At 47.8% G+C, this 19,067-nt stretch overlaps 1 protein-coding gene across 5 annotated transcripts in view; it reads right to left on the bottom strand.

Moving 5' to 3' along the window:
* The window catches only part of HIF3A (hypoxia inducible factor 3 subunit alpha), a 47,903-nt gene that overhangs the window by 13,167 nt on the left and 15,669 nt on the right, over nt 1–19,067 (bottom strand). For all 5 annotated transcript variants that reach the window (XM_024236705.3, XM_054540743.2, XM_054540744.2 and 2 more), the window contains 5 exons: nt 11,281–11,399; nt 9,875–10,065; nt 6,289–6,393; nt 2,442–2,713; nt 349–466 (listed from right to left, as the gene is read on the bottom strand). In XM_024236705.3, coding sequence (XP_024092473.2) covers nt 349–466; nt 2,442–2,713; nt 6,289–6,393; nt 9,875–10,065; nt 11,281–11,399 — 805 coding nt within the window. The remainder of the gene's footprint in view (nt 1–348; nt 467–2,441; nt 2,714–6,288; nt 6,394–9,874; nt 10,066–11,280; nt 11,400–19,067) is intronic.

The following is a 19,067-nucleotide window of genomic DNA, read 5'->3' as shown; positions in this document are numbered from 1 at the left end:
CTCGGCCTCCCAAAGTGTTGGGATCACATGCGTGAGCAACCGCGCCCAGCTGACTTACTGCCGTCTTACATGTATTTGCAGCGTTTTTTTTTTTTTTTTTTTTTTTTTGACAAGGTCTCATTCTGTCGCTCATGCTGGGGTGCAGTGGCGCAATCTCAGTTCACTGCAGAGGTTTTTAATACCCATTAGTGAAACTAGAAGATCAGGCTTTAGTCTCAGCTGGCCCACTGACTTTCTGTATGACCCTCAACCAGCCCCTGCCCCTCTCTGGTTTCCTATCTATAAAACAGTAGGTTTAAGCCAGCTAGGTAATGAGGGCTAGAGAATCCCATTAATCCCCCAACACACCAGGCTGAGGGGAAACAGCAGAAAGTTTTCGTGTTCTGGGCTGGGGGACCTTTTGGGAGGTCTCACTCCCAGCAGCTCCATTCCCTCGTCCTCGTCCTCTGAGCTCTGGGCCAGGGTCCTGGAGGAAAACAGGAAAGAATCTCAGGACACAGCAAACCTGGGCAAGTGTGGATAACAGTGTAAGCAGGTGATGAGCATTTGTTCACTCTCCTGAGCACCTATTTATTCCTTTAGTCATACACCTACCAGTCCGTCCATCCATCCACCAATCCATCTTCTCATTTATCCAATGATCCATCACCCACCCACCCAAACAACCTCCATCCATTTATTCTTCCATTCATCCACCTATTTATCCACCTAGTTGTCCTCCATCTATCCATCTATCCTTCCACCCAGCCATCCACCATCCATCCATCCATCCATCCATCTGCCATCCATCCACCATCTGTCTGCCAGCCATCCACCATCCATCCATCCATTCATCCACCTATTTATCCACCTAGTTGTCCTCCATCTATCCATCTATCCTTCCACCCAGCCATCCACCATCCATCCATCCATCCATCCATCTGCCATCCATCCACCATCTGTCTGCCAGCCATCCACCATCCATCCATCCATCCATTCATCCACCTATTTATCCACCTAGTTGTCCTCCATCTATCCATCTATCCTTCCACCCAGCCATCCACCATCCATCCATCCATCCATCTGCCATCCATCCACCATCTGTCTGCCAGCCATCCACCATCCATCCATCCATCCATCCATCCATCCATTGATCCACCCATCCATCCATCTGCCATCCATCTGCCATCTACCATCCATCCATCCATCCATTAATCCATTGATTCATCCATCCATCCATCTGCCATCCATCCACCCATCTGCCATCCATCCACCATCCATCTGCCAACCATCCACCATCCATCCATCCATCCATCCATCCATCCGCCATCCATCCATCATCCATGCATCCATCCATTAATCCATTGATTAATCCATCCACCCATCCATCCACCATCCATCCATCATCCATCTGCCATCCATCCGCCATCCATCCAACTATCCATCCATCCATTCATCCATCCCTCCATCCATCCATTCATCCATCCATCCACCATCTATCCTTCCTTTCAGCCACCCATCAATCCGTTGACCCATCCATCAATCCTTCTGTCTACCCAGACATCTATCATTCATCCATCCATCCATCCACACATACACACATACATACATACACCCTTTCACCTACACATCCATCCATCTGTCCTTCCATCGACCTATCCATCCATCCACCCGTCCACCCATTAAAGTGCCAACTATATTCATTAATAATTCCCTCCCTCCCTCATTTAATAAGTATTTATCAGGTACCCACTTTATAGCCAGTACCAAGCTGGGAGCCTTGGGAGATACCAAGATGTATCCAAAGGGATAAGACCACTCTGGATTCGAAATAAGCACATGCTTGCAATTTAGTTCTATACAGTTTCTTTTCTTTTTTCCTTTCCTTCCCTCCCTCCCTCCCTTCCTTCCTTCCTTTCTTCTTTCCTTCCTCCCTTCCTTCCTCTCTCTCCACTCTCTCTCTCTCTTTATCTTTTTTTTTTTTTTCTGGTCTCACCGTTGCCCAGGCTGGAGTGCAGTGGCACAAGCACAGCTCACTGCAACCTCGATCTCCTGGGCTCAAGAGATCCTCCCACCTCAGCCTCCCAAGTAGCTGGGACTACAGGCATGCACCACCACACCCGGCTTAGATAGTTTCTCTGACACTGCGGTAATGTCTTCTAAACTCTGACAAAAATTGTCACCAGATCAGATATAACTATGTTCCAAAGGAGAGAGCCCTGGTTGACAGGTGGGATTTGGATAAACAGTGAGAGCAGTGGAGGGCACTCCAGGAGGGGTGTACAGCCTAGGCAAAGGCATAGAGATTGGCACAAACTTGGCATGTGCTGAGCCCACTGAGGACCTGGCTGGAGCAGAGATTAGGGTTAGAGAAATAGTGAGGGATGAGGCTGAAGCAGGAGGCAGGAGCAAGACGGGGTGAGGCGATGCTGCCTTGATGTCCCCCGTTTACCGTGGCTCACCTCTTCCGAGCACCAGCCATGGGAGAGGATGCTGAGGGGTCCCCTCTGGAAGGGCTGGAGCAGCTCAGCCGGGGGTCACTCCCCCAGCGGGGTAGCAGGGAGGGCTCAAGGGCTGGAGGTGACAGGCCATGGAAGCTCCGAGCACGGGGCCGGGGGACAGCCCCCAGAGGTCTGTGGTAGGCCCTGGGTAGCTGCTCGCTGGCGTTGAGCTGGAAGTCATCATCCATGGAGATGTAGGGGGCCAGCATCTCCAAATCCAGAGCATCGGCATCCTGCGGAGAGCAGGAGGGAGGTAAAAGGATGAGCCTTGGACTTGGGGGGACCTTGGCTGAAGTCCCAGCACCACCACTTCTGAGTTCTGTGCCTGTGGTCAACAGTCTGAGCTTCAGTCTTCTCATCTGTAAAATGGGTATAAGGACTCCCTGAAGAACACGTTAGAGAAATCCTAAACTGGGTCAGAAGCATGGTAGCTCACACCTGTAATCCCAGAGCTTTTAGGAGGCTGAGTCGGGAGCATCACTTGAGGCTAGAAATTAGAGATCAGTCTGGGTAACATAATGAGACCCCCACCTACACAAAAAAGGAAAAAAATTAGCCAGGTGTGGTGGCCCATGCCTGTAGTTCTAATTACTCAGGAGGCTGAGGTGGGAGGATTGTTTCAGCCCAGGAGTTTGAGGTTGCAGTGAGCCATGATCACACCATTGCAGTCCAGCCTGAGTGACAGAGTGAAATACTGTCTCAAAACAAAACAAAACAAAACAAAAACAAAACCTAAATGCCTCAAAGAAACCATTGGTCAAAATCTGAACATTGAGAAGACTCAGTGAGGGCTTAGAGATAAGTGAGAAACATATCATTGGAAACCAGAGGAAAGAGAATTTTTTCCTGTAGTGGCTGAAAGTTTAGCAACACTGTTGCCTGCAGTTATGTGGAAAGTAGAAAATATAACAAATACACTAGGTGATCCAGCTAAGATTCCCAGCCACAGTGTTGAAAGGGCTGCCTGATTTCTTCTTGTTACTTATAGTAAAAGGCAAGAGGAGAGAGAGATAAAAAAATATTTCTCCTAAAGGAAGAAATGTTAAACATGAAGGAGACAGTACTTGAAGGTTTTGAAGATTCTAAACCTCCTTGTGTAGTGAATAATTAACTTTACCCAAAGAGAGGTCTGGCTTTTGTCCCAGTTCCTGGAAGGTAACCTCTAAACCTTCAGAATTTTCTGAGTGATAGCAGTGTCTTTGCTATTCACTGTGGGTCCTTTGGATAGTTTGTGCTAACCAGGTGACTCATGGTGAGCCCCTAGATAGTTTTTGCTAATGAGATAACTCAGGATGGAGGCTGGCCATGCAGAAAGAACCACCATTGTGATTAGAGGGTTGGGGCTTTGGCCCACACAAAATCAGCCAGATCCAGGGAAGGCAGAGGTAGCATTGGAGACTGAATTCAATTACATGGGCAGTGATTTGCTCAATCATGCCTATGCAATGAAACCCCAATAAAAACTCTGAACACTGATGCTTTGGTGAGCTTTCTGAGTTGGCATTACTCTGCACATATTGCTACATATCAATGCTGGGAGGACAACATGTCGCTGAGGAGAAGAAAACTTTCCATCTGGGACCCTCCAGTCCCAGATTCCACCTATGAATATCTTCCTTTGTCTGTTTCTGATTTGTATTCTTTCATTATAATAAAACTACAATCTTAAGTATAGCACTTTCTGAGTACCATGAACACTTTTAGCAAATTATCAAATCTGAGGGAGTCTACAGGAGTCTGGGAATCTCCACATTAGTAGGCAGCTGGTCTAAAGTAAGGGTGGCCCTGGGGACCCTCAAACTTGTGTCTGATGTAAGAAGTCTCGGGCAGACCTGGCAGTCTGGAGAACCATGCCATTAACCTTGAATTTGGCTGACTGCAGGAGCCCTCCAGATGGCAAATGATGCTAACATTAAGAAGTGGTCTCTGAGCCAGCCTGGTGAAACCCCATCTCTATTAAAAATACAAAAAATTAGCCGGGCATGGTAGTAGGCACCTGTAGTCCCAGCTACTCAGGAGGTTGAGGCCAGAGAATCACGTGAACCTGGGAGTCAGAAGTTGCAGTGAGCCAAGATTGCATCATTGAATTCCAGCTTGGGTGACAGAGTGAGACTCCATTTCAAAAAAAAAGAAAAAAAAGGAAAAAAAAAATGGTCTCAGAGCAATGAAGAGCACCCTCGGGCCAGGCACAGTGGCTCACACCTCTAATCCCAGCACTTTGGGAGGTTGAGCCCGGGAGTTCAAGACCAGCCTGGGCTGAGACCCTGTCTCTATTTTTATAATTTTTTTTTTTTTGAGACAAGAGTCTCACTCTGTCATCAGGCTGGAGTGCAGTGGCACAATCTCGACTCACTGCAACCTCTGTCTCCCTGGTTTAAGTGATTCTCTTGCCTCAGCCTCCCGAGTAGCTGGGATTACAGGCATGTGCCACCATGCCCAGCTAATTTTATTTTTATGTTTATTTTTAGTAGAGACAGGGTTTCACCATGTTGGCCAGGATGGTCTTGATCTCCTGACCTCATGATCTGCCTGCCTCAGCCTCCCAAAGTGCTGGGATTACAGGCGTGAGCCACCACGCCCGGCCCCCAATTTTTTTTTTAAGTCCTAATGAAAGAACTTCTGATATTTGCCCACATGGATTTCAAAACTGCTATGGACCAGGGATATATGCATGCCCTTCTTCCCCCTCCTTTTTGAATAGTAGTGGCTATTCCTGTCTCACCACTGTATATTGAGTATGTGGGCGACAGATGACTTGTCTCCATTAGTCCACAAGCCAAAATGTTGAGAGGAATTGTACTCAAGGAGCTTCCCCAGCACCAAGACCAGATTCAGATGATCAGATTCTGGACTTCAAGCTGATGCTGTAATGGGAAGAAACTACAGGAGACCTTGGGGGGCCTTGAGAGGTGGGTGAGTGTATTTTGCATGAGGGAGAGACATCAATCATTGGAAGTTCCCAATGATCCCTGCTTCTTGATGTTCACACTCTTATGTTACTGCCTCCCACAGTGTGCAGGATTGAGCTATATGACCAAAACAATATGGCAGAAGTGATGGTTTGTCACTTCTGAGATTAGGCTATGAAAGACTGTCTTCAGTCTGGGACTTGTTCTTTCTGTCTCTCTGCTTCCCCATTTGTCTCTTTCTCTCTTTGTTGGATTGCTTGCCTTAGGGAAGCCAACTGCCATGTTGTGAAGACACTTAGGAGTCTATGTAGAGGTTCACATGATGATGAACTGAGGCCCCCAGCCAAAGCAAAGTGAGGGACTGAGGCCTACCAACAACCTCATGTGTGTGAGCTTGGAAGAAAACCCTCTAACCCCAGATGACTGTAGCCCCGACTGAGAGTTTTACTTCAACCTCATGAGAGACTCAGCAAAAACCAGCAGCTAAGGTGCTCCTGAATTTCTGATACTCAGTCACCACGTGACATAATAAATAGTTGTTGTTTTAAGGTGTTAAGTTTTTAGGCAATTTGTTACACAGCAATAGATAACTAATACATCATGCTGCTGTCATTTTATGCACTCAATAAATCATCCGTCCAAATATCACCCATCCATTTTTCATCCAGCTATCAAAATATCCATCCAAACATTCATCCACCCACCCACCCATCTACCCATCCATTAAAATATCTGCCTAAACCTCATCCATTCATCCACCATCATCCACCTAATGAATACAACGGTCCATCCATCCATCCATTCATTCCTTTAACCATCCCACTACCCTTCTCTAAAGCCACATATGTGAATCACCAGAACACAGGGCTGAGGATTACTCCTTCCATGCCAGCCCTTACCTGAGCTATATCTAAATCTGTCTCCACTGCCTCAGTGTCTTTCCCGGAGGTGAAGAGTCTGTGCACATTCTCGGTGCCCACAGGTAGTTCATCTGGGAGATCAGCCTGTGGAGAGATGGAGTAGAAACTTCAGGAAATCTTGAGTCTGGGAACTATCAACAGTAAGACAGTCTGCAGCTCGAGGGTAGAAATGGAGATCAAATGCCAGGCATCTGGGGCACAAAGGGGGTCCAACGGCAAATGCAGATGAGTTTTGAACCTGGGTGTTCAAAACTCAGAATGCCTGGGTGTATGTAGATGGACGGGGCAAACATGGAAGTTCCAGTTAGAAGGATCAGAGCCTGGCCGGGCTCGGTGGCTCACACCTGTAATCCCAGGACTTTGGAAGGCCAAGGTGGGTGGATCACTTGAGGTCAGGAATTTGAGACCAGCTTGGCCAACATGGTGAAACCCTGTCTCTACTAAAAGGACAAAAATTAGCTGGGTGTGGTGGCACACATCTGTGGTCCTAGCTACTAGGGAGGCTGAGGCAGGAGAATGGCTTGAGCCTGGGAAGCTGAGGCTGCAGTGAGCTATGATCATGCCACCGCACTCCAGCCTGGGTGACAGAGTAAGACTCTGTCACACACACACACACTGTGTATATATATATATATATATATATATACACATGAGCTTGAGGCCAAGACTTTTTTTTTTTTTTTTTGAGAGGGAGTCTTACTCTGTCACCCAGGTTGGAGTGCAATGGCGTGGTCTCAGCTCACTGCAACCTCCACCTCCTGGATTCAAGTGATTCTCCTGCCTCAGCCTCCCAAGTAGCTGGGATTACAGGCACCCACCACCACACCTGGCTAATTTCTGTATTTTTAGTAGTGACAGGGTTTCACCATGTTAGTCAGGCTGGTCTTGAACTCCTGACCTCAGATGATCTCCCCGCCTCAGCCTCCCAAAGTACTGAGAGTACAGGCATGAGCCACCGCACCCAGCCTGAGGCCAAGACTTTCAAACAAATCCTCTGGGGTTAAAGGTCTTGAAGCCTGGAGTTTAGCGGGGAAACAATGGAGAGTTCAGCTGTCTCAGGGGTAAAGGATGAGGTCAAAGGTCACAGTCTGTATTTCTCTGGAGAGAGGATATTTTCTTGGGGTGGAGAGTGGGGATGAAGACAGTCAACACTGGATAATATGGACCCACTGAGGTCAAAGGTCAGACTATCTTCACAACAAATAGTGATAGTAACTGGTATGATCTATTGAGCACCAATAGGTGCCAGTCCCCTACTGATTGCTTCTCATGAATACTCTCACTTAATGCTCAGAATAACCAATGATGTGGTGACATGTTATTATCTTTCTTTTATAGGTGAAGAAATTAAGGCCTCAAGAACTTGCTTGCCCAGCCAGGGTAACGTGGCTGATAAATGGCAGATTTAGGATTGAATCCAGGTCTGTATAAATCAGGATATTAGACATTTTGACTCTTTGAGGTCAAAGTTCAGAGAACTGGATGCTTAGTCACAAGCTGGATTGGGAGGAGGGTCATCTGTGCCAGTTCCAGACATCCCAGGTTAGGGGCTTGACATGGTTTGGCTGCGTCCCCACCCAAATCTCATCTTGAACTATAGTCCCATGATTCCCACACACTGTGGGAGGGACCTGGTCAGCGATAATTGAGTCATGGGGGTGGTCTCTCCCATACTGTCCTCGTGATAGTGAATAAGTCTCATGAGATCTGATGGTTTTATAAGGGGAAACCCCTTTCGCTTGGTTTTCGTTCTCTCTTGCCTGCCGCCATGTAAGACGTACCTTTCACCTTCCGCCATGATTGTGAGGCCTCCCCAGCCATGTGGAACCGTGAGTCCATTAAATCTTTTTTTCTTTATAAATTACCCAGACTTGGGTATGTCTTTAGCAGCAGCGTGAAGACGGACTAATACAGGGCCTGTGGTGTTATTTTATACACACATATATATATATATGATTTTGTGCATGGTTCCTGGGTCAAACTCTCATGGCCCTTGTCTTTTGTTAGAACAGTCTTTTATTAGAACAGTCTAATAAAATAGTTCTAACAGTCTTTTGTTAGAACACTGGGTGTGTTAGGCCTCAGGAAACAGAACCTCTCCAGCCTTCTTCTGCCCTCCTTTCACCTGCCCAAAGGCAGGTCTCTAATCTTCCTCTGCCTTTTTGATTGTGGGTCATAAGACTGTCCCCAGAGGCCGGGCATGGTGGCTCATGCCTGTAATCCTAGCACTTTGGGAGGCCGAGGCGGGCGGATCATGAGGTCAGGAGTTTGAGACCAGCCTGACAAACATGGTGAAACCCCGTCTCTACTAAAAATAAAAAAATTAGCTGGGCATGGTGGTGTGTGCCTGTAATCTCAGCTACTTGGGAGGCTGAGGCAGGAGCATTGCTTGAACCCAGGAGGCGGAGGTTATGGTGAGCTGAGATCATGCCATTGCACTCCAGCCTGGGCGATAAGAGCGAAACTCCGTCTCAAAAAAAAAAAAAAAAAAAGACTGTCCCCAGAGAGGGTCCTGCCTGATACCCTGGGGGAAGGAATGCTGACATCATGAAGCTTCCATAAAAACCCAAGAGGACTGGGTTGGAGGGGCTTCCAGATAGCTGACCCATAGAGGTTTCTGGAGGGTGGTGCCCAGGGATGGCATGGAAGTTCCAAGACCCTACATTCCTCCATACCTCACTCAATGTATCCCTTCATCCGTATCCATGCAATATCCTTGACAATGAACCAGTAAACCTAAATAAGTGTTGTCCTGATTACCGTGAGCTGCTCCAGCAAATTAATCAAACCCAAAGAGCCAGGTACAGTGGCTCACACCTGTAATCCCAGCACTTTGGGAGGCCGAGGCCAGAAGATCACTTGATGTCAGGAGCTCGAGACCAGCCTGGCCAACATGGTGAAACCCTGTCTCTACTAAAAATACAAAAAATTAACCAGGTGTGGTGGCACACACCTATAATCTCAGCTACTTGGGAGGCTGAGGCAAGAGAATTGCTTGAACCTCGGAGGTGGAGGTTGCAGTGAGCCAAGATTGCGCCACTGCACTCCAGCCTGGGTGACAGAGTGAGACTCCATCTCAAAAATAAAAATAAAAATAAAAAAGAAATTCTGGAGGCCCAGACTTGTGACTGGTGTCTGAAGAGCAAGGAGCAGTCTTGGGGACTGAGGCCCAACCTGTGAAATCTGACACTATCTCCAGGTAGATGATGCCGGAATTGAATTGGAGGACACCCAGCTGGTGTCTGCTGCTTGGTGTGTGGGAAAACCTGCCCACATTTGGTCACAGAAGTCTTCTTCTGTGTTATTGATTGTTGCATTGTTAGGAGAGCAGAGGAAAAACATAGCTTGAGAGAGTTTTTCCCTAAACAGAGCCAGACTCTGGAAGTCTAACAATTGAAAAATCTGGATCTGCGTCTTAAAGGAAGCTCAACCCCATCTCATCCCAACCTCCCCACTACACAGAGAAGCTGAGGCCCAGAGAACAGTCAGGTTTAAGTCACAGGCCAAGACCACCTGAAGGACTGAGCACTGGATGCTGAGGGCTCACGTGGGTGGGATGGCTTACCGAAAGAGGACTTTGGGGGCGCCACGTGGCCAGCGGGGTGCTGGGAGTGGCCGCTACTGAAGCCCCATCCAGGATGGGTCCCAGGAGGCGACGGAGGTCAGGGCTGCAGAAACGGCGGGGGTCAGCGGCCAGGGCAGCCTCGCTCAGGGAAGGGGGGTGCAGGAAGGCGAGGATCTGGGGGCCAGGGGCATCTGCAGGACACATGGAGATGGGGAGGACATGGGCTGGTGACTGAGGGCCGAGGGCCAGAGCCCTCCATACCAACCCCAGGAACGCAGTTGACATCTTCAGCAAGTCAGGATGGCCACTGTTCTTAGTGTGAGGGTAAGGAAGGGGCCTGGAGGACCCCTGCTGGGCCAGGTGTAAACTTTATTTTTATTTTTGAGATGGAGTCTTGCTCTGTTGCCCAGATTGGAGTGCAGTGGCACTATCTCAGTTCACTGCAGCCTCTGCCTCCTGGGTTCAAGCGATTCTCCTGCCTCAGTCTCCAGAGTAGCTGGGATTACAGGTGCCTGCCATCATGCCCAGCTAAGTTTTGTATTTTTTGTAGAGACAGGGTTTCACCATGTTGGCCAGGCTGATCTCAAACTCCTGACCTCAAGTGATCCGCCCACCTTGGCCTCCCAAAGTGCTGGGATTGCAGGCATAAACCACTGCTCCCAACCCGGGAATGAACTTCAGTGGCCAGATTGTGGTGAGGCTCTGAAAGGTCCCAGGGGAAGGGATTGGTGGCTCAGAACAGCATTTGGCCATTCAGCTCTGGGGAGCTTTCACCTTAGGAGAAAAGACTGGCCCCAAGCCCTCAAGGAGGCTGTAAGGTCCCCAGAGGTTAAGACAAGGCCCAGAGCCAGTTCTGAGCCAGAAAAGGAAAGGATATTATATCAGCAATCCCACCCCACACCCAGGAGCATGGGTGGCCAGCAACAGCTTGGAGAAGGTAAGGTCTTGAAGGACAGACTGGGAGGGAGGCTCATCCAGGATGGCAGGAGAGTGAAGGAAGAGGGAGAAAGGAGCCAGACTTAGGAGGATCGAGATTACTGGAAGCCAAAGAGCAGCAAAGCCAGAACAGGGAAGAGGCAGAAGCGTGGGGGCAATGTGGAGCCACAGCAGGATTTAGAGCAGAGGCCAGCAAGAGACTGAAGCAACTGCGCCATAGCCACAAAAGGGGAGGGAGGACAGGAGAGAGAAAAGCATTCTGGGGAACCTGCATGTGCAAAGGCCCTGAGGCACGAGGCTGGAGTGTTCCAAGGGCTCTTAGGAGGCTGTGTGTTTTGGAGGCTGAGTATGCAGGGAAGGGAGGCAGGAGGCAGGTCCCACAGGGCCTGGTGAGCCATGTTAAGGTGCTTGGGCTTTCTCCCAAGGGCCCTAGGGACACAACCCCTCCCGGCCCCAGCCCTGCCCCATACCAAGGCTGTCCCCAGGGTTAGGGGTGTCCTTCTGAGAGGGGGCGCCCTGCTGAATGGGTCTGCGAGAGTGTTGCTCTGTTTGCTCCAGGGACAGCACCACTTCGGTCTCTTCCACCTGGCTGGGGTACAAGGCAGAAAGGGAGGTGGGAGTCAGGGAGGGTCGTTGGCTCCAGCCCAGAAAGCCTGTTCAGGTGATGTCCTATTACAGAAGGCAATGGCGCCCAGGGGCTTGGAGTGCGTTTTGCAGAAAATAATTGCCCACATTTATTTGTCTCCTATAAGGGTTTCATTTTTGTTGACTGCTTTTTATTCTGACAGCATTTTTTTTTTAAGACAAGGTCTCACTCTGTCGCCCAGGCTGGAGTGCAGTGGTGCGATCTTGGCTCACTGCAACCTCCGCCTCCTAGGTTCAAGAGATTCTCCTGCCTCAGCCTTCCGAGTAGCTGGGATTACAGGTGCATGCCCCCACACCCGGCTAATTTTTGTATTTTTAGCAGAGACGGGGTTTCACCATGTTGGCCAGGCTGGTCTTGAACTCCTGACCTCAGGTGATCCACCTGCCTCAGCCTCCCAAAGTGCTAGGATTACAGGCATGAGCCACTGCGCCTGGCCTATTCTGACAGCATCTTTAAAACAAAGTTAAGTTTGTCCCTTCCCAAGCTCCTTCTGTAAAAGGAAAGGCAGAAAAAAGAGCTGGCATTTAGCACAGCCTGGGCAGAGAGGAGGAAGAGTGAGGGAAGGGGGGGGGGCGGCACTGAAAGACAGAAGCGGGAGGAGACCTAGGAACAGAGAGGGGAGGCCCAGGGGCAAAGATGGGGTGAGCGAATGGCTTCAGAATACCTAAATATTCTCTTTATAGATTTTTACTTATAAACATAGTCTTAGAAAGGTATTGATGAAAAAAATATTTTAACATAGTCTTCATTACATGACCAAATAGGAAGAATTCATAGGGCTGTAATTTTTATGAATAAGATTTTATTTATGCTGTTTCTATTCATAGATATTTTTCATATTCAAGGGAACAGGTTTAGAAATACATCCTTATGTCCCCGGCACCTCCCTTCACACAGTCTCTGGCTGCAGAGACAATCTAAATGCTCGCTGGGCAAGTTGGTTTTTGGAGAGTTGGGTGGGGCTGAGGATCAGGCCCTCATTTGTATCTCATCTGCATAACCCCCTTCAGGACAGGAGGCAGGTGGGCCTGGTCTTCCCACCAGCTCCTTGAGAAGCTATGACCTCTCCCCATACTCAATAAACCCTCCCTGGGCTGGAAACATCCCAATTTAGGCTGGATCAAAGCCACCCTTATTCCCCTGAAAGATACAAGCACACACAATCGAACCTGTACACACACTCGGTACACACAGGCACAAACAGGAGCGCTCCCATGTACCTGAGTGCATACAGGGACACATATGCTCACATGCTCCATACACTTGGGCTCAAATATGTGCACATGTGACACATTCAGTTCACTCATTCATCATTCCACAAATATATCCTCATCAAGCACTACTGTGTAGTGGTTCATAGCAAGGACTCTGTAGTCAGTGGCCTGGGTTCAAATCCCAGCTCTGCTACTTACACAGTGGTGTGATCTTGAATATGAAAATAAAATGTATTATTAAAATTAGGCCAGGCGCGGTGGCTCACACCTGTAATCCCAGCACTTTGGGAGGCCAAGGCGGGTGGATCACCTGAGGTCAGGAGTTCAAGATCAGCCTGGCCCACATGGTGAAACCCCATCTCTACTAAAAATACAAAAATTAGCTGGGTGTGGTGGCATGTGCCTGTAGTCCCAGCTATTCAGGAGGTTGAGGCAGGAGAATCACTTGAACCCCAGAGGTGGAGGCTGCAGTGAGCCGAGATCATGCCACTGCACTCCAGCCTGGGTGACAGAGTGAGACTCCGTCTCAAAACAAACAAACAAACAAACAAACAAATAAATAAATAAAATGAAATTTAAAAAATAAATAAAATTAATTTCACCTGCTTCTGTTTACTTTTTTTTTTTTTTTTTTGAGACAGGATCTCACTCTGTCGCTCAGGCTGGAGTGCAGTGGTGCGATCTCGGCTCACTGCAGCCTCAATCTCCCAGGCTCAGGTGATCCTCCTGCTTCAGCCTCCTGAGTAGCTGGGACTACAGGCATATGCCACCATGCTGGGCTAATTTTTAAATTATTTGTAAAGATGGGGTCTCTCTATGTTGCCAAGGCTATTCTCAAACTCCTGGCCTTGGCCTCCCCAAGTGTTGGGATTACAGGTGTGAGTTACCAAGCCCAGCATTCTGTTTACCTTTTTAACGTGCTTCCAGCCTGGGTGGCAGAGCAAGGCTCTGTCTCAAAAAAAAAAAAAAAAATTCAAAATGACATATGTGGCTGGCATCATGCTTTTATTGGACAACATTGGGTTAGACAGTGGTAATACTAGGGAGGGCCAGGCACAGTGGCTCCCGCCTGTAATCCCAGCACTTTGGGAAGCTGAGGTGGGTGGATCACTTGAGCTCAGGAGTTCAAGACCAGCCTGGCCAACATAGTGAAACCCCATCTCTACTAAAAATACAAAAATTAGCCAGGTGTGGTGGTGGGTGCTTGTAATCCCTACTTGGAAGGTTGAGACAGAAGAATCACTTGAACCCGGGAGGCTAAGATTGCAGTGAGCTGAGGTTGTGCCACCGCACTCCAGTCTGGGCAACAGAATGAGACTCTGTCTCAAAAAAAGAAGAAGAAAAAAAAAGATAGTATTAAGTACTACGGAGAAAATAAAGCAGTGATGGGAGTTTGCAGTTTTGAAAAGGGTGATCGAAGAAGGCCTGGCTGAACACACAAGTTAATAGGATAATTACAAATGGTTTTAAGTGCTCTGGTGCAAAAGTACAGGATACCAGGAGAGAAAATGGGGATGGGGGGCACCTGAGCTCATGTAGGGGCTCAGGAAAGAGGGTCTCCAGAAGTGATGTCTGAGCTGAGACTGGAAGGATGAGCAGGCATGACTCAGGAGAAAATGGAGGAGGGAAGAGAAGAGAGCATTCTGGGAAGGAGGGACTGCCTGTGCAAAGGCCCTGAGATTTGGAGGGTGAGTGAGAAGGGGAGGGAGGCAGGAGCTTCACAAGGCCTGGTGAGCCACGCCAACGCCCTTGGCCTTTCTCCTGAGGATACTGGCGAGCTTTAGAAGGGCTCTGAGAAGGGTAGAGACATGAGGCATAAGTTGATTTGTAGGCCTGGCATGGTGGTTCACATCTGCAGTCTCAGCACTTTGGGAGGCTAAGGCGGGAGGGTCACTTGAGCCCAAGAGTTTGAGACCAGCCTGGGCAACACAGTGAGACCCCATCCCTATTTTTAAAAAATTATAGGCTGGGTATCAGGGCTCACACCTGTAATCCCAGCACTTGGGGAAGCCGAGGCGGGTGGTTCGCTTGAACTCAGGAGTTTAAGACCAGCCTGGGTAACATGATGAAACTCCATCTCTACAAAAAAGACAAAAAAAATTAGGCATGGTAGTGGGTGCCTATAGTCCCAGCTACTTGGGAGGCTCAGGTGGGAGGATTGCTTGTGCCCAGGAGGTCAGGGCTGCAGTGAGCCCTGTTTGTGCCACTGCACTCCAGCCTGCATGACAAAGCAAGACTTTATCTCAAAAAAAATTTATATACATATGTATATGTTGATTTATATTTCAGAACATTCCTCCAGATCTAGAAAAACCCCTAAGAAACCCCTAAGGCTTTAGAAAACTGGTGCATGTCCTATAAGATAACCTTCAAAGAAAAGGTGTAATTCTTTTTTCTTTTCTCTCTTTCTGTCTTTTTTTTTTTTTGAGATGGAGTCTCACTCTGTCGCTCAGGCTGGAGTGCAGTGGTCTGATCTCTGCTCATTGCAACCTCCACCTCCCGGGTTCAAGTGATTCTCCTGCCTCAGCCTCCCAAGTAGCTCAGATTACAGCACACGCCACCACACCCAGCTAATTTTTGTATTTTTAGTAAAGATGGGGTTTCACCATGTTGGTCAGCCTGGTCTTGAACTCCTGACCCCAAGTCATCTGCCTGCCTCAGCCTCCCAAAGTGCTGGGATTATAGGCGTGAGCCACTGCACACGACCGAAAAGCTATAATTCTAAGTCTGCCTCATAATGTTGTCATGGATACCTCTGCATTTCTAAATGGTGAAAAGCTTCTATGACACATGATGGAAAAAAAAAGCCCCATCGTGATTTTCCCACTGCACATCTATTAGAATGACTAAAAGTAACACCAAACCCAAATACCCAGACAATGCGAAATGCTGGCATGGATGTGGAGCAACTGGAACCCCCATACATTGCTGATGGGAATGCAAAATGATACAGCCACTTTGGAAAAGAGTTTGGCTGTTTTTTTTCCTTTTCTTTTTTTGGAAATGGAGTCTCCCTCTGTCACCCAGGCTGGAGTGCAGCGGCGTGATCTCGGCTCACTGCAACCTCCGCCTCCCAGGTTCAAGTGATTCTCCTGCCTCAGCCTCCTGAGTAGCTGGCACTACAGGCATGCACCACCACGCCAAGCTAATTTTTGTATTTTTAGTAGAGACAGAGTTTCACCATGTTGACCAGGCTGGTCCTGAACTCCTGACCTCAGGTGATCCACCCACCTTGGACTCCCAAAGTGCTGGGATTACAGGCATGAGCCACCGCACCCTGTCCTGGCTGTTTCTTTCTTTTTTTTTTAAATTTTTTGAGACAGAATCTCACTCTGTCACCCAGGCTAGAGTGCAGTGGTGTGATCTCAGCTCATTGCAACCTCCACCTCCCGGGTTCAAGTGATTTTCATGTCTTGGCCTCCCAAGAAGCTGGGGTTACAAGCATGTGCCACCACACCTGGCTAATTTTTGTATTTTCAGTGGAGATGGTATTTCGCCATGTTGGCCAGGCTGGTCTCAAACTCCTGGCCTCAACTGATCTGCCCTCCTCGGCCTCCCAAAGTGCTGGAATTACAGGCGTGAGCCACTGTGCCCAGCCATGGCAGTTTCTTAGATTAAATATACACTTACTATATAACCCATCCATTCCAATCCTAGCTGTTTACCCAAGAGAAATGAAAACATGTGATCTCATAAAATCTTGTATGAGAATGTTTACAGTAGCTGTTTTTTTGTAATCACCCAAACTTGGAAACAGCCCAACGTCTTCCAACTGGTGAATGGATAAAAAAACTGTGCTCCATTCATACCATGGAATACTATTCACTATTTACAAAGGAACTACTGACATAAACCACAACATGGGCCAGGCGCGGTGGCTCACGCCTGTAATCCCAACACTTTGGGAGGCTGAGGCGGGTGGATCACCTGAGGTCAGGAGTTCGAGACCAGCCTGGCCAACCTGGTGAAACTCCTTCTCTATTAAAAATATAAAAATTAGCTGGGCGTGTTGGTGCGCGCCTATAATCCCAGCCACTCGGGAGGCTGAGGCAGGAGAATCACTTGAACCTGGGAGGCGGAGGCTGTAGTGAACCAAGATTGCACCAGTGCACTCCTGGGCAACAGAATGAGACTCTGTCTCAAAAAACAAAACAAAACAAAAAAAACAAGAAAGAAAAACCACAACATGGAGGAATTTTAAATATATCAAGCTAAGTAAGAGCCAGGCCCAAAAGGCTACATACTGTACGATTCCCTGTATGTGACCCTCTGGAAAAAGCAAAACTCTGGGGTCTGAGGACAGTGGTTGCCAGGCACATGGGAGTGTGGGAGGGGTTTACTACAAGAGAATATTTTTGTGTGAAAAATCGTGGTAATGGCCGGGTGTGGTGGCTCATGCCTATAATCCCAGCACTTTGGGAGGCTGAGGCGGGTGGATCACCCGAGGTCAGGAGTTCGAGACCAGCCTGGCCAACATGGTGAAACCCTGACTCTACTAAAAATACAAAAATTAGCTGGGCTTGGTGGCAGGTGCCTGTAATTCCAGCTACTCGGGAGGCTGAAGCAGGAGAATTGCTTGAACTCGGGAGGCGGAAGTTGAAGTGAGCCGAGATTGTGCCAGTGCACTCCAGCCTGAGTGACAAGAGCAAAACTCTGTCTCAAAAAAAAAAAAAATAAATAAATAAAAATAAAAATAAATAAATCGTGGTAATTGTGTAACCACACTAATTGGTCAATAGCTGGATTGTGATAGTGGTTACACAATTGCATGCATCTGTCAAAATTCACAGAACTGTGTACCATAAAGAGAATTTACTGCATGAAAACCATATATATTTTTGTGTGTGTTTTTTTTTTTCGGTTTGTTTTCAGGTTTTTTGTTTTTCTTTTTTTGAGATTGAGTTTTAACCACTTTGCCCAGGCTGGTCTTCACCTCGGAGGCTCTAGCCATCCTCCTTCCTCGGCCTCCCAAAGTGCTGGGATTACAGGCGTGAGCCACTGCCCAGCCACGGCAGTTTCTTAGATTAAATACACACTTACTATATAACCCATCCATTCCAAATCCTAGCTGTTTACCCAAGAGAAATGAAAACATGTGATCTCGTAAAATCTTGTATGAGAATGTTTACAGTAGCTGTTTTTTTGCAATCACCCAAACTTGGAAATAGCCCAACGTCTTCTAACTGGTGAATGGATAAAAAAACTGTGCTCTATTCATACCATGGAATACTATTCACTATTTACAAAGGAACTACTGACATAAACCACAACATGGGCCGGGTGCAGTGGCTCACGCCTGTAATCCCAACACTTTGGGAGGCTGAGGCGGGTGGATCACCTGAGGTCAGGAGTTCGAGACCAGACTGGCCAACCTGGTTAAACCCCTTCTTTATTAAAATATAAAAATTAGCTGGGCGTGTTGTTGCGTGCAATCCCAGCTACTCAGGAGGCTGAAGCAGGAGAATCGCTTGAACCTGAGAGGCAAAGGTTGAAGTGAGCCGAGATCGTGCCAGTGTAATCCAGCCTGAGTGACAAGAGCAAAACTCTGTCTCAAAAAAAAAAAAAAAAAAAAATCGTGGTAATTGTGTAACCACTATTATAATCACACTAATTGGTCAGTAGCTGGATTGTGATAGTGGTTACACAACTGCATGCATGTGTCAGAAATTCACAGAACTGTGTACCACAAAGAGAATTTACCGTATGCAAACCATATGTCTTTTTGTGTGTGTGGTTTTTTTTTTGGTTTGTTTTCAGGCTTTTTTTTTTTTTTTTTTGAGAATGGGTCCTAACCACTTTGCCCAGGCTGGTCTTGAACCCCGAGGCTCTAGCAATCCTCCTCCCTTGGCCTCCCAAAGTTCTGGGATTACAGGCGTGAGCCACATCAAATTTTAAAAAGCAAAAAAGACCCCATGATTCTGTTACACTTCTTATTTTAACTAGAATATAGGGTCCTTTTGTTTGTTTGTTTGTTTGAGACAGAGCCTCACTCTGTCACCGAGGCCAGAGTGCACTGACGCAATCTTGGCTCACTGCAACCTCCACCACCTGGGTTCTAATGATTCACGTGCCTCAGCCTCCCGAGTGGTTGGGATTACAGGCATGTGTCACCACACCCGGCTAATTTTTGGTATTATTGGTAGAGAGAGCATTTTGTCATGTTGCCCAGGCTGGTTTCGAACTCCGGAGCTCAGGCAATCCGCCCACCTCAGCCTCCCAAAGTGCTAGGATTACAGGCATGAGCCACCATGCCAGGCCAAATAAAGAGCCGTTTCTAATTTGAATTAACAGTCCACTTAAGCAGAGGTTCATGCAAAAAAAAAAAAAAAATTAACAGTCTACACACCCATACACATACCTGTGTCCATGCAGACACATACACCGGCATTGACATGGT

Source organism: Pongo abelii, chromosome 20 (assembly GCF_028885655.2).
Source record: "Pongo abelii isolate AG06213 chromosome 20, NHGRI_mPonAbe1-v2.0_pri, whole genome shotgun sequence".
Lineage (NCBI taxonomy): Eukaryota > Metazoa > Chordata > Mammalia > Primates > Hominidae > Pongo > Pongo abelii.
This window is presented reverse-complemented; position numbering and strand designations above follow the sequence as displayed.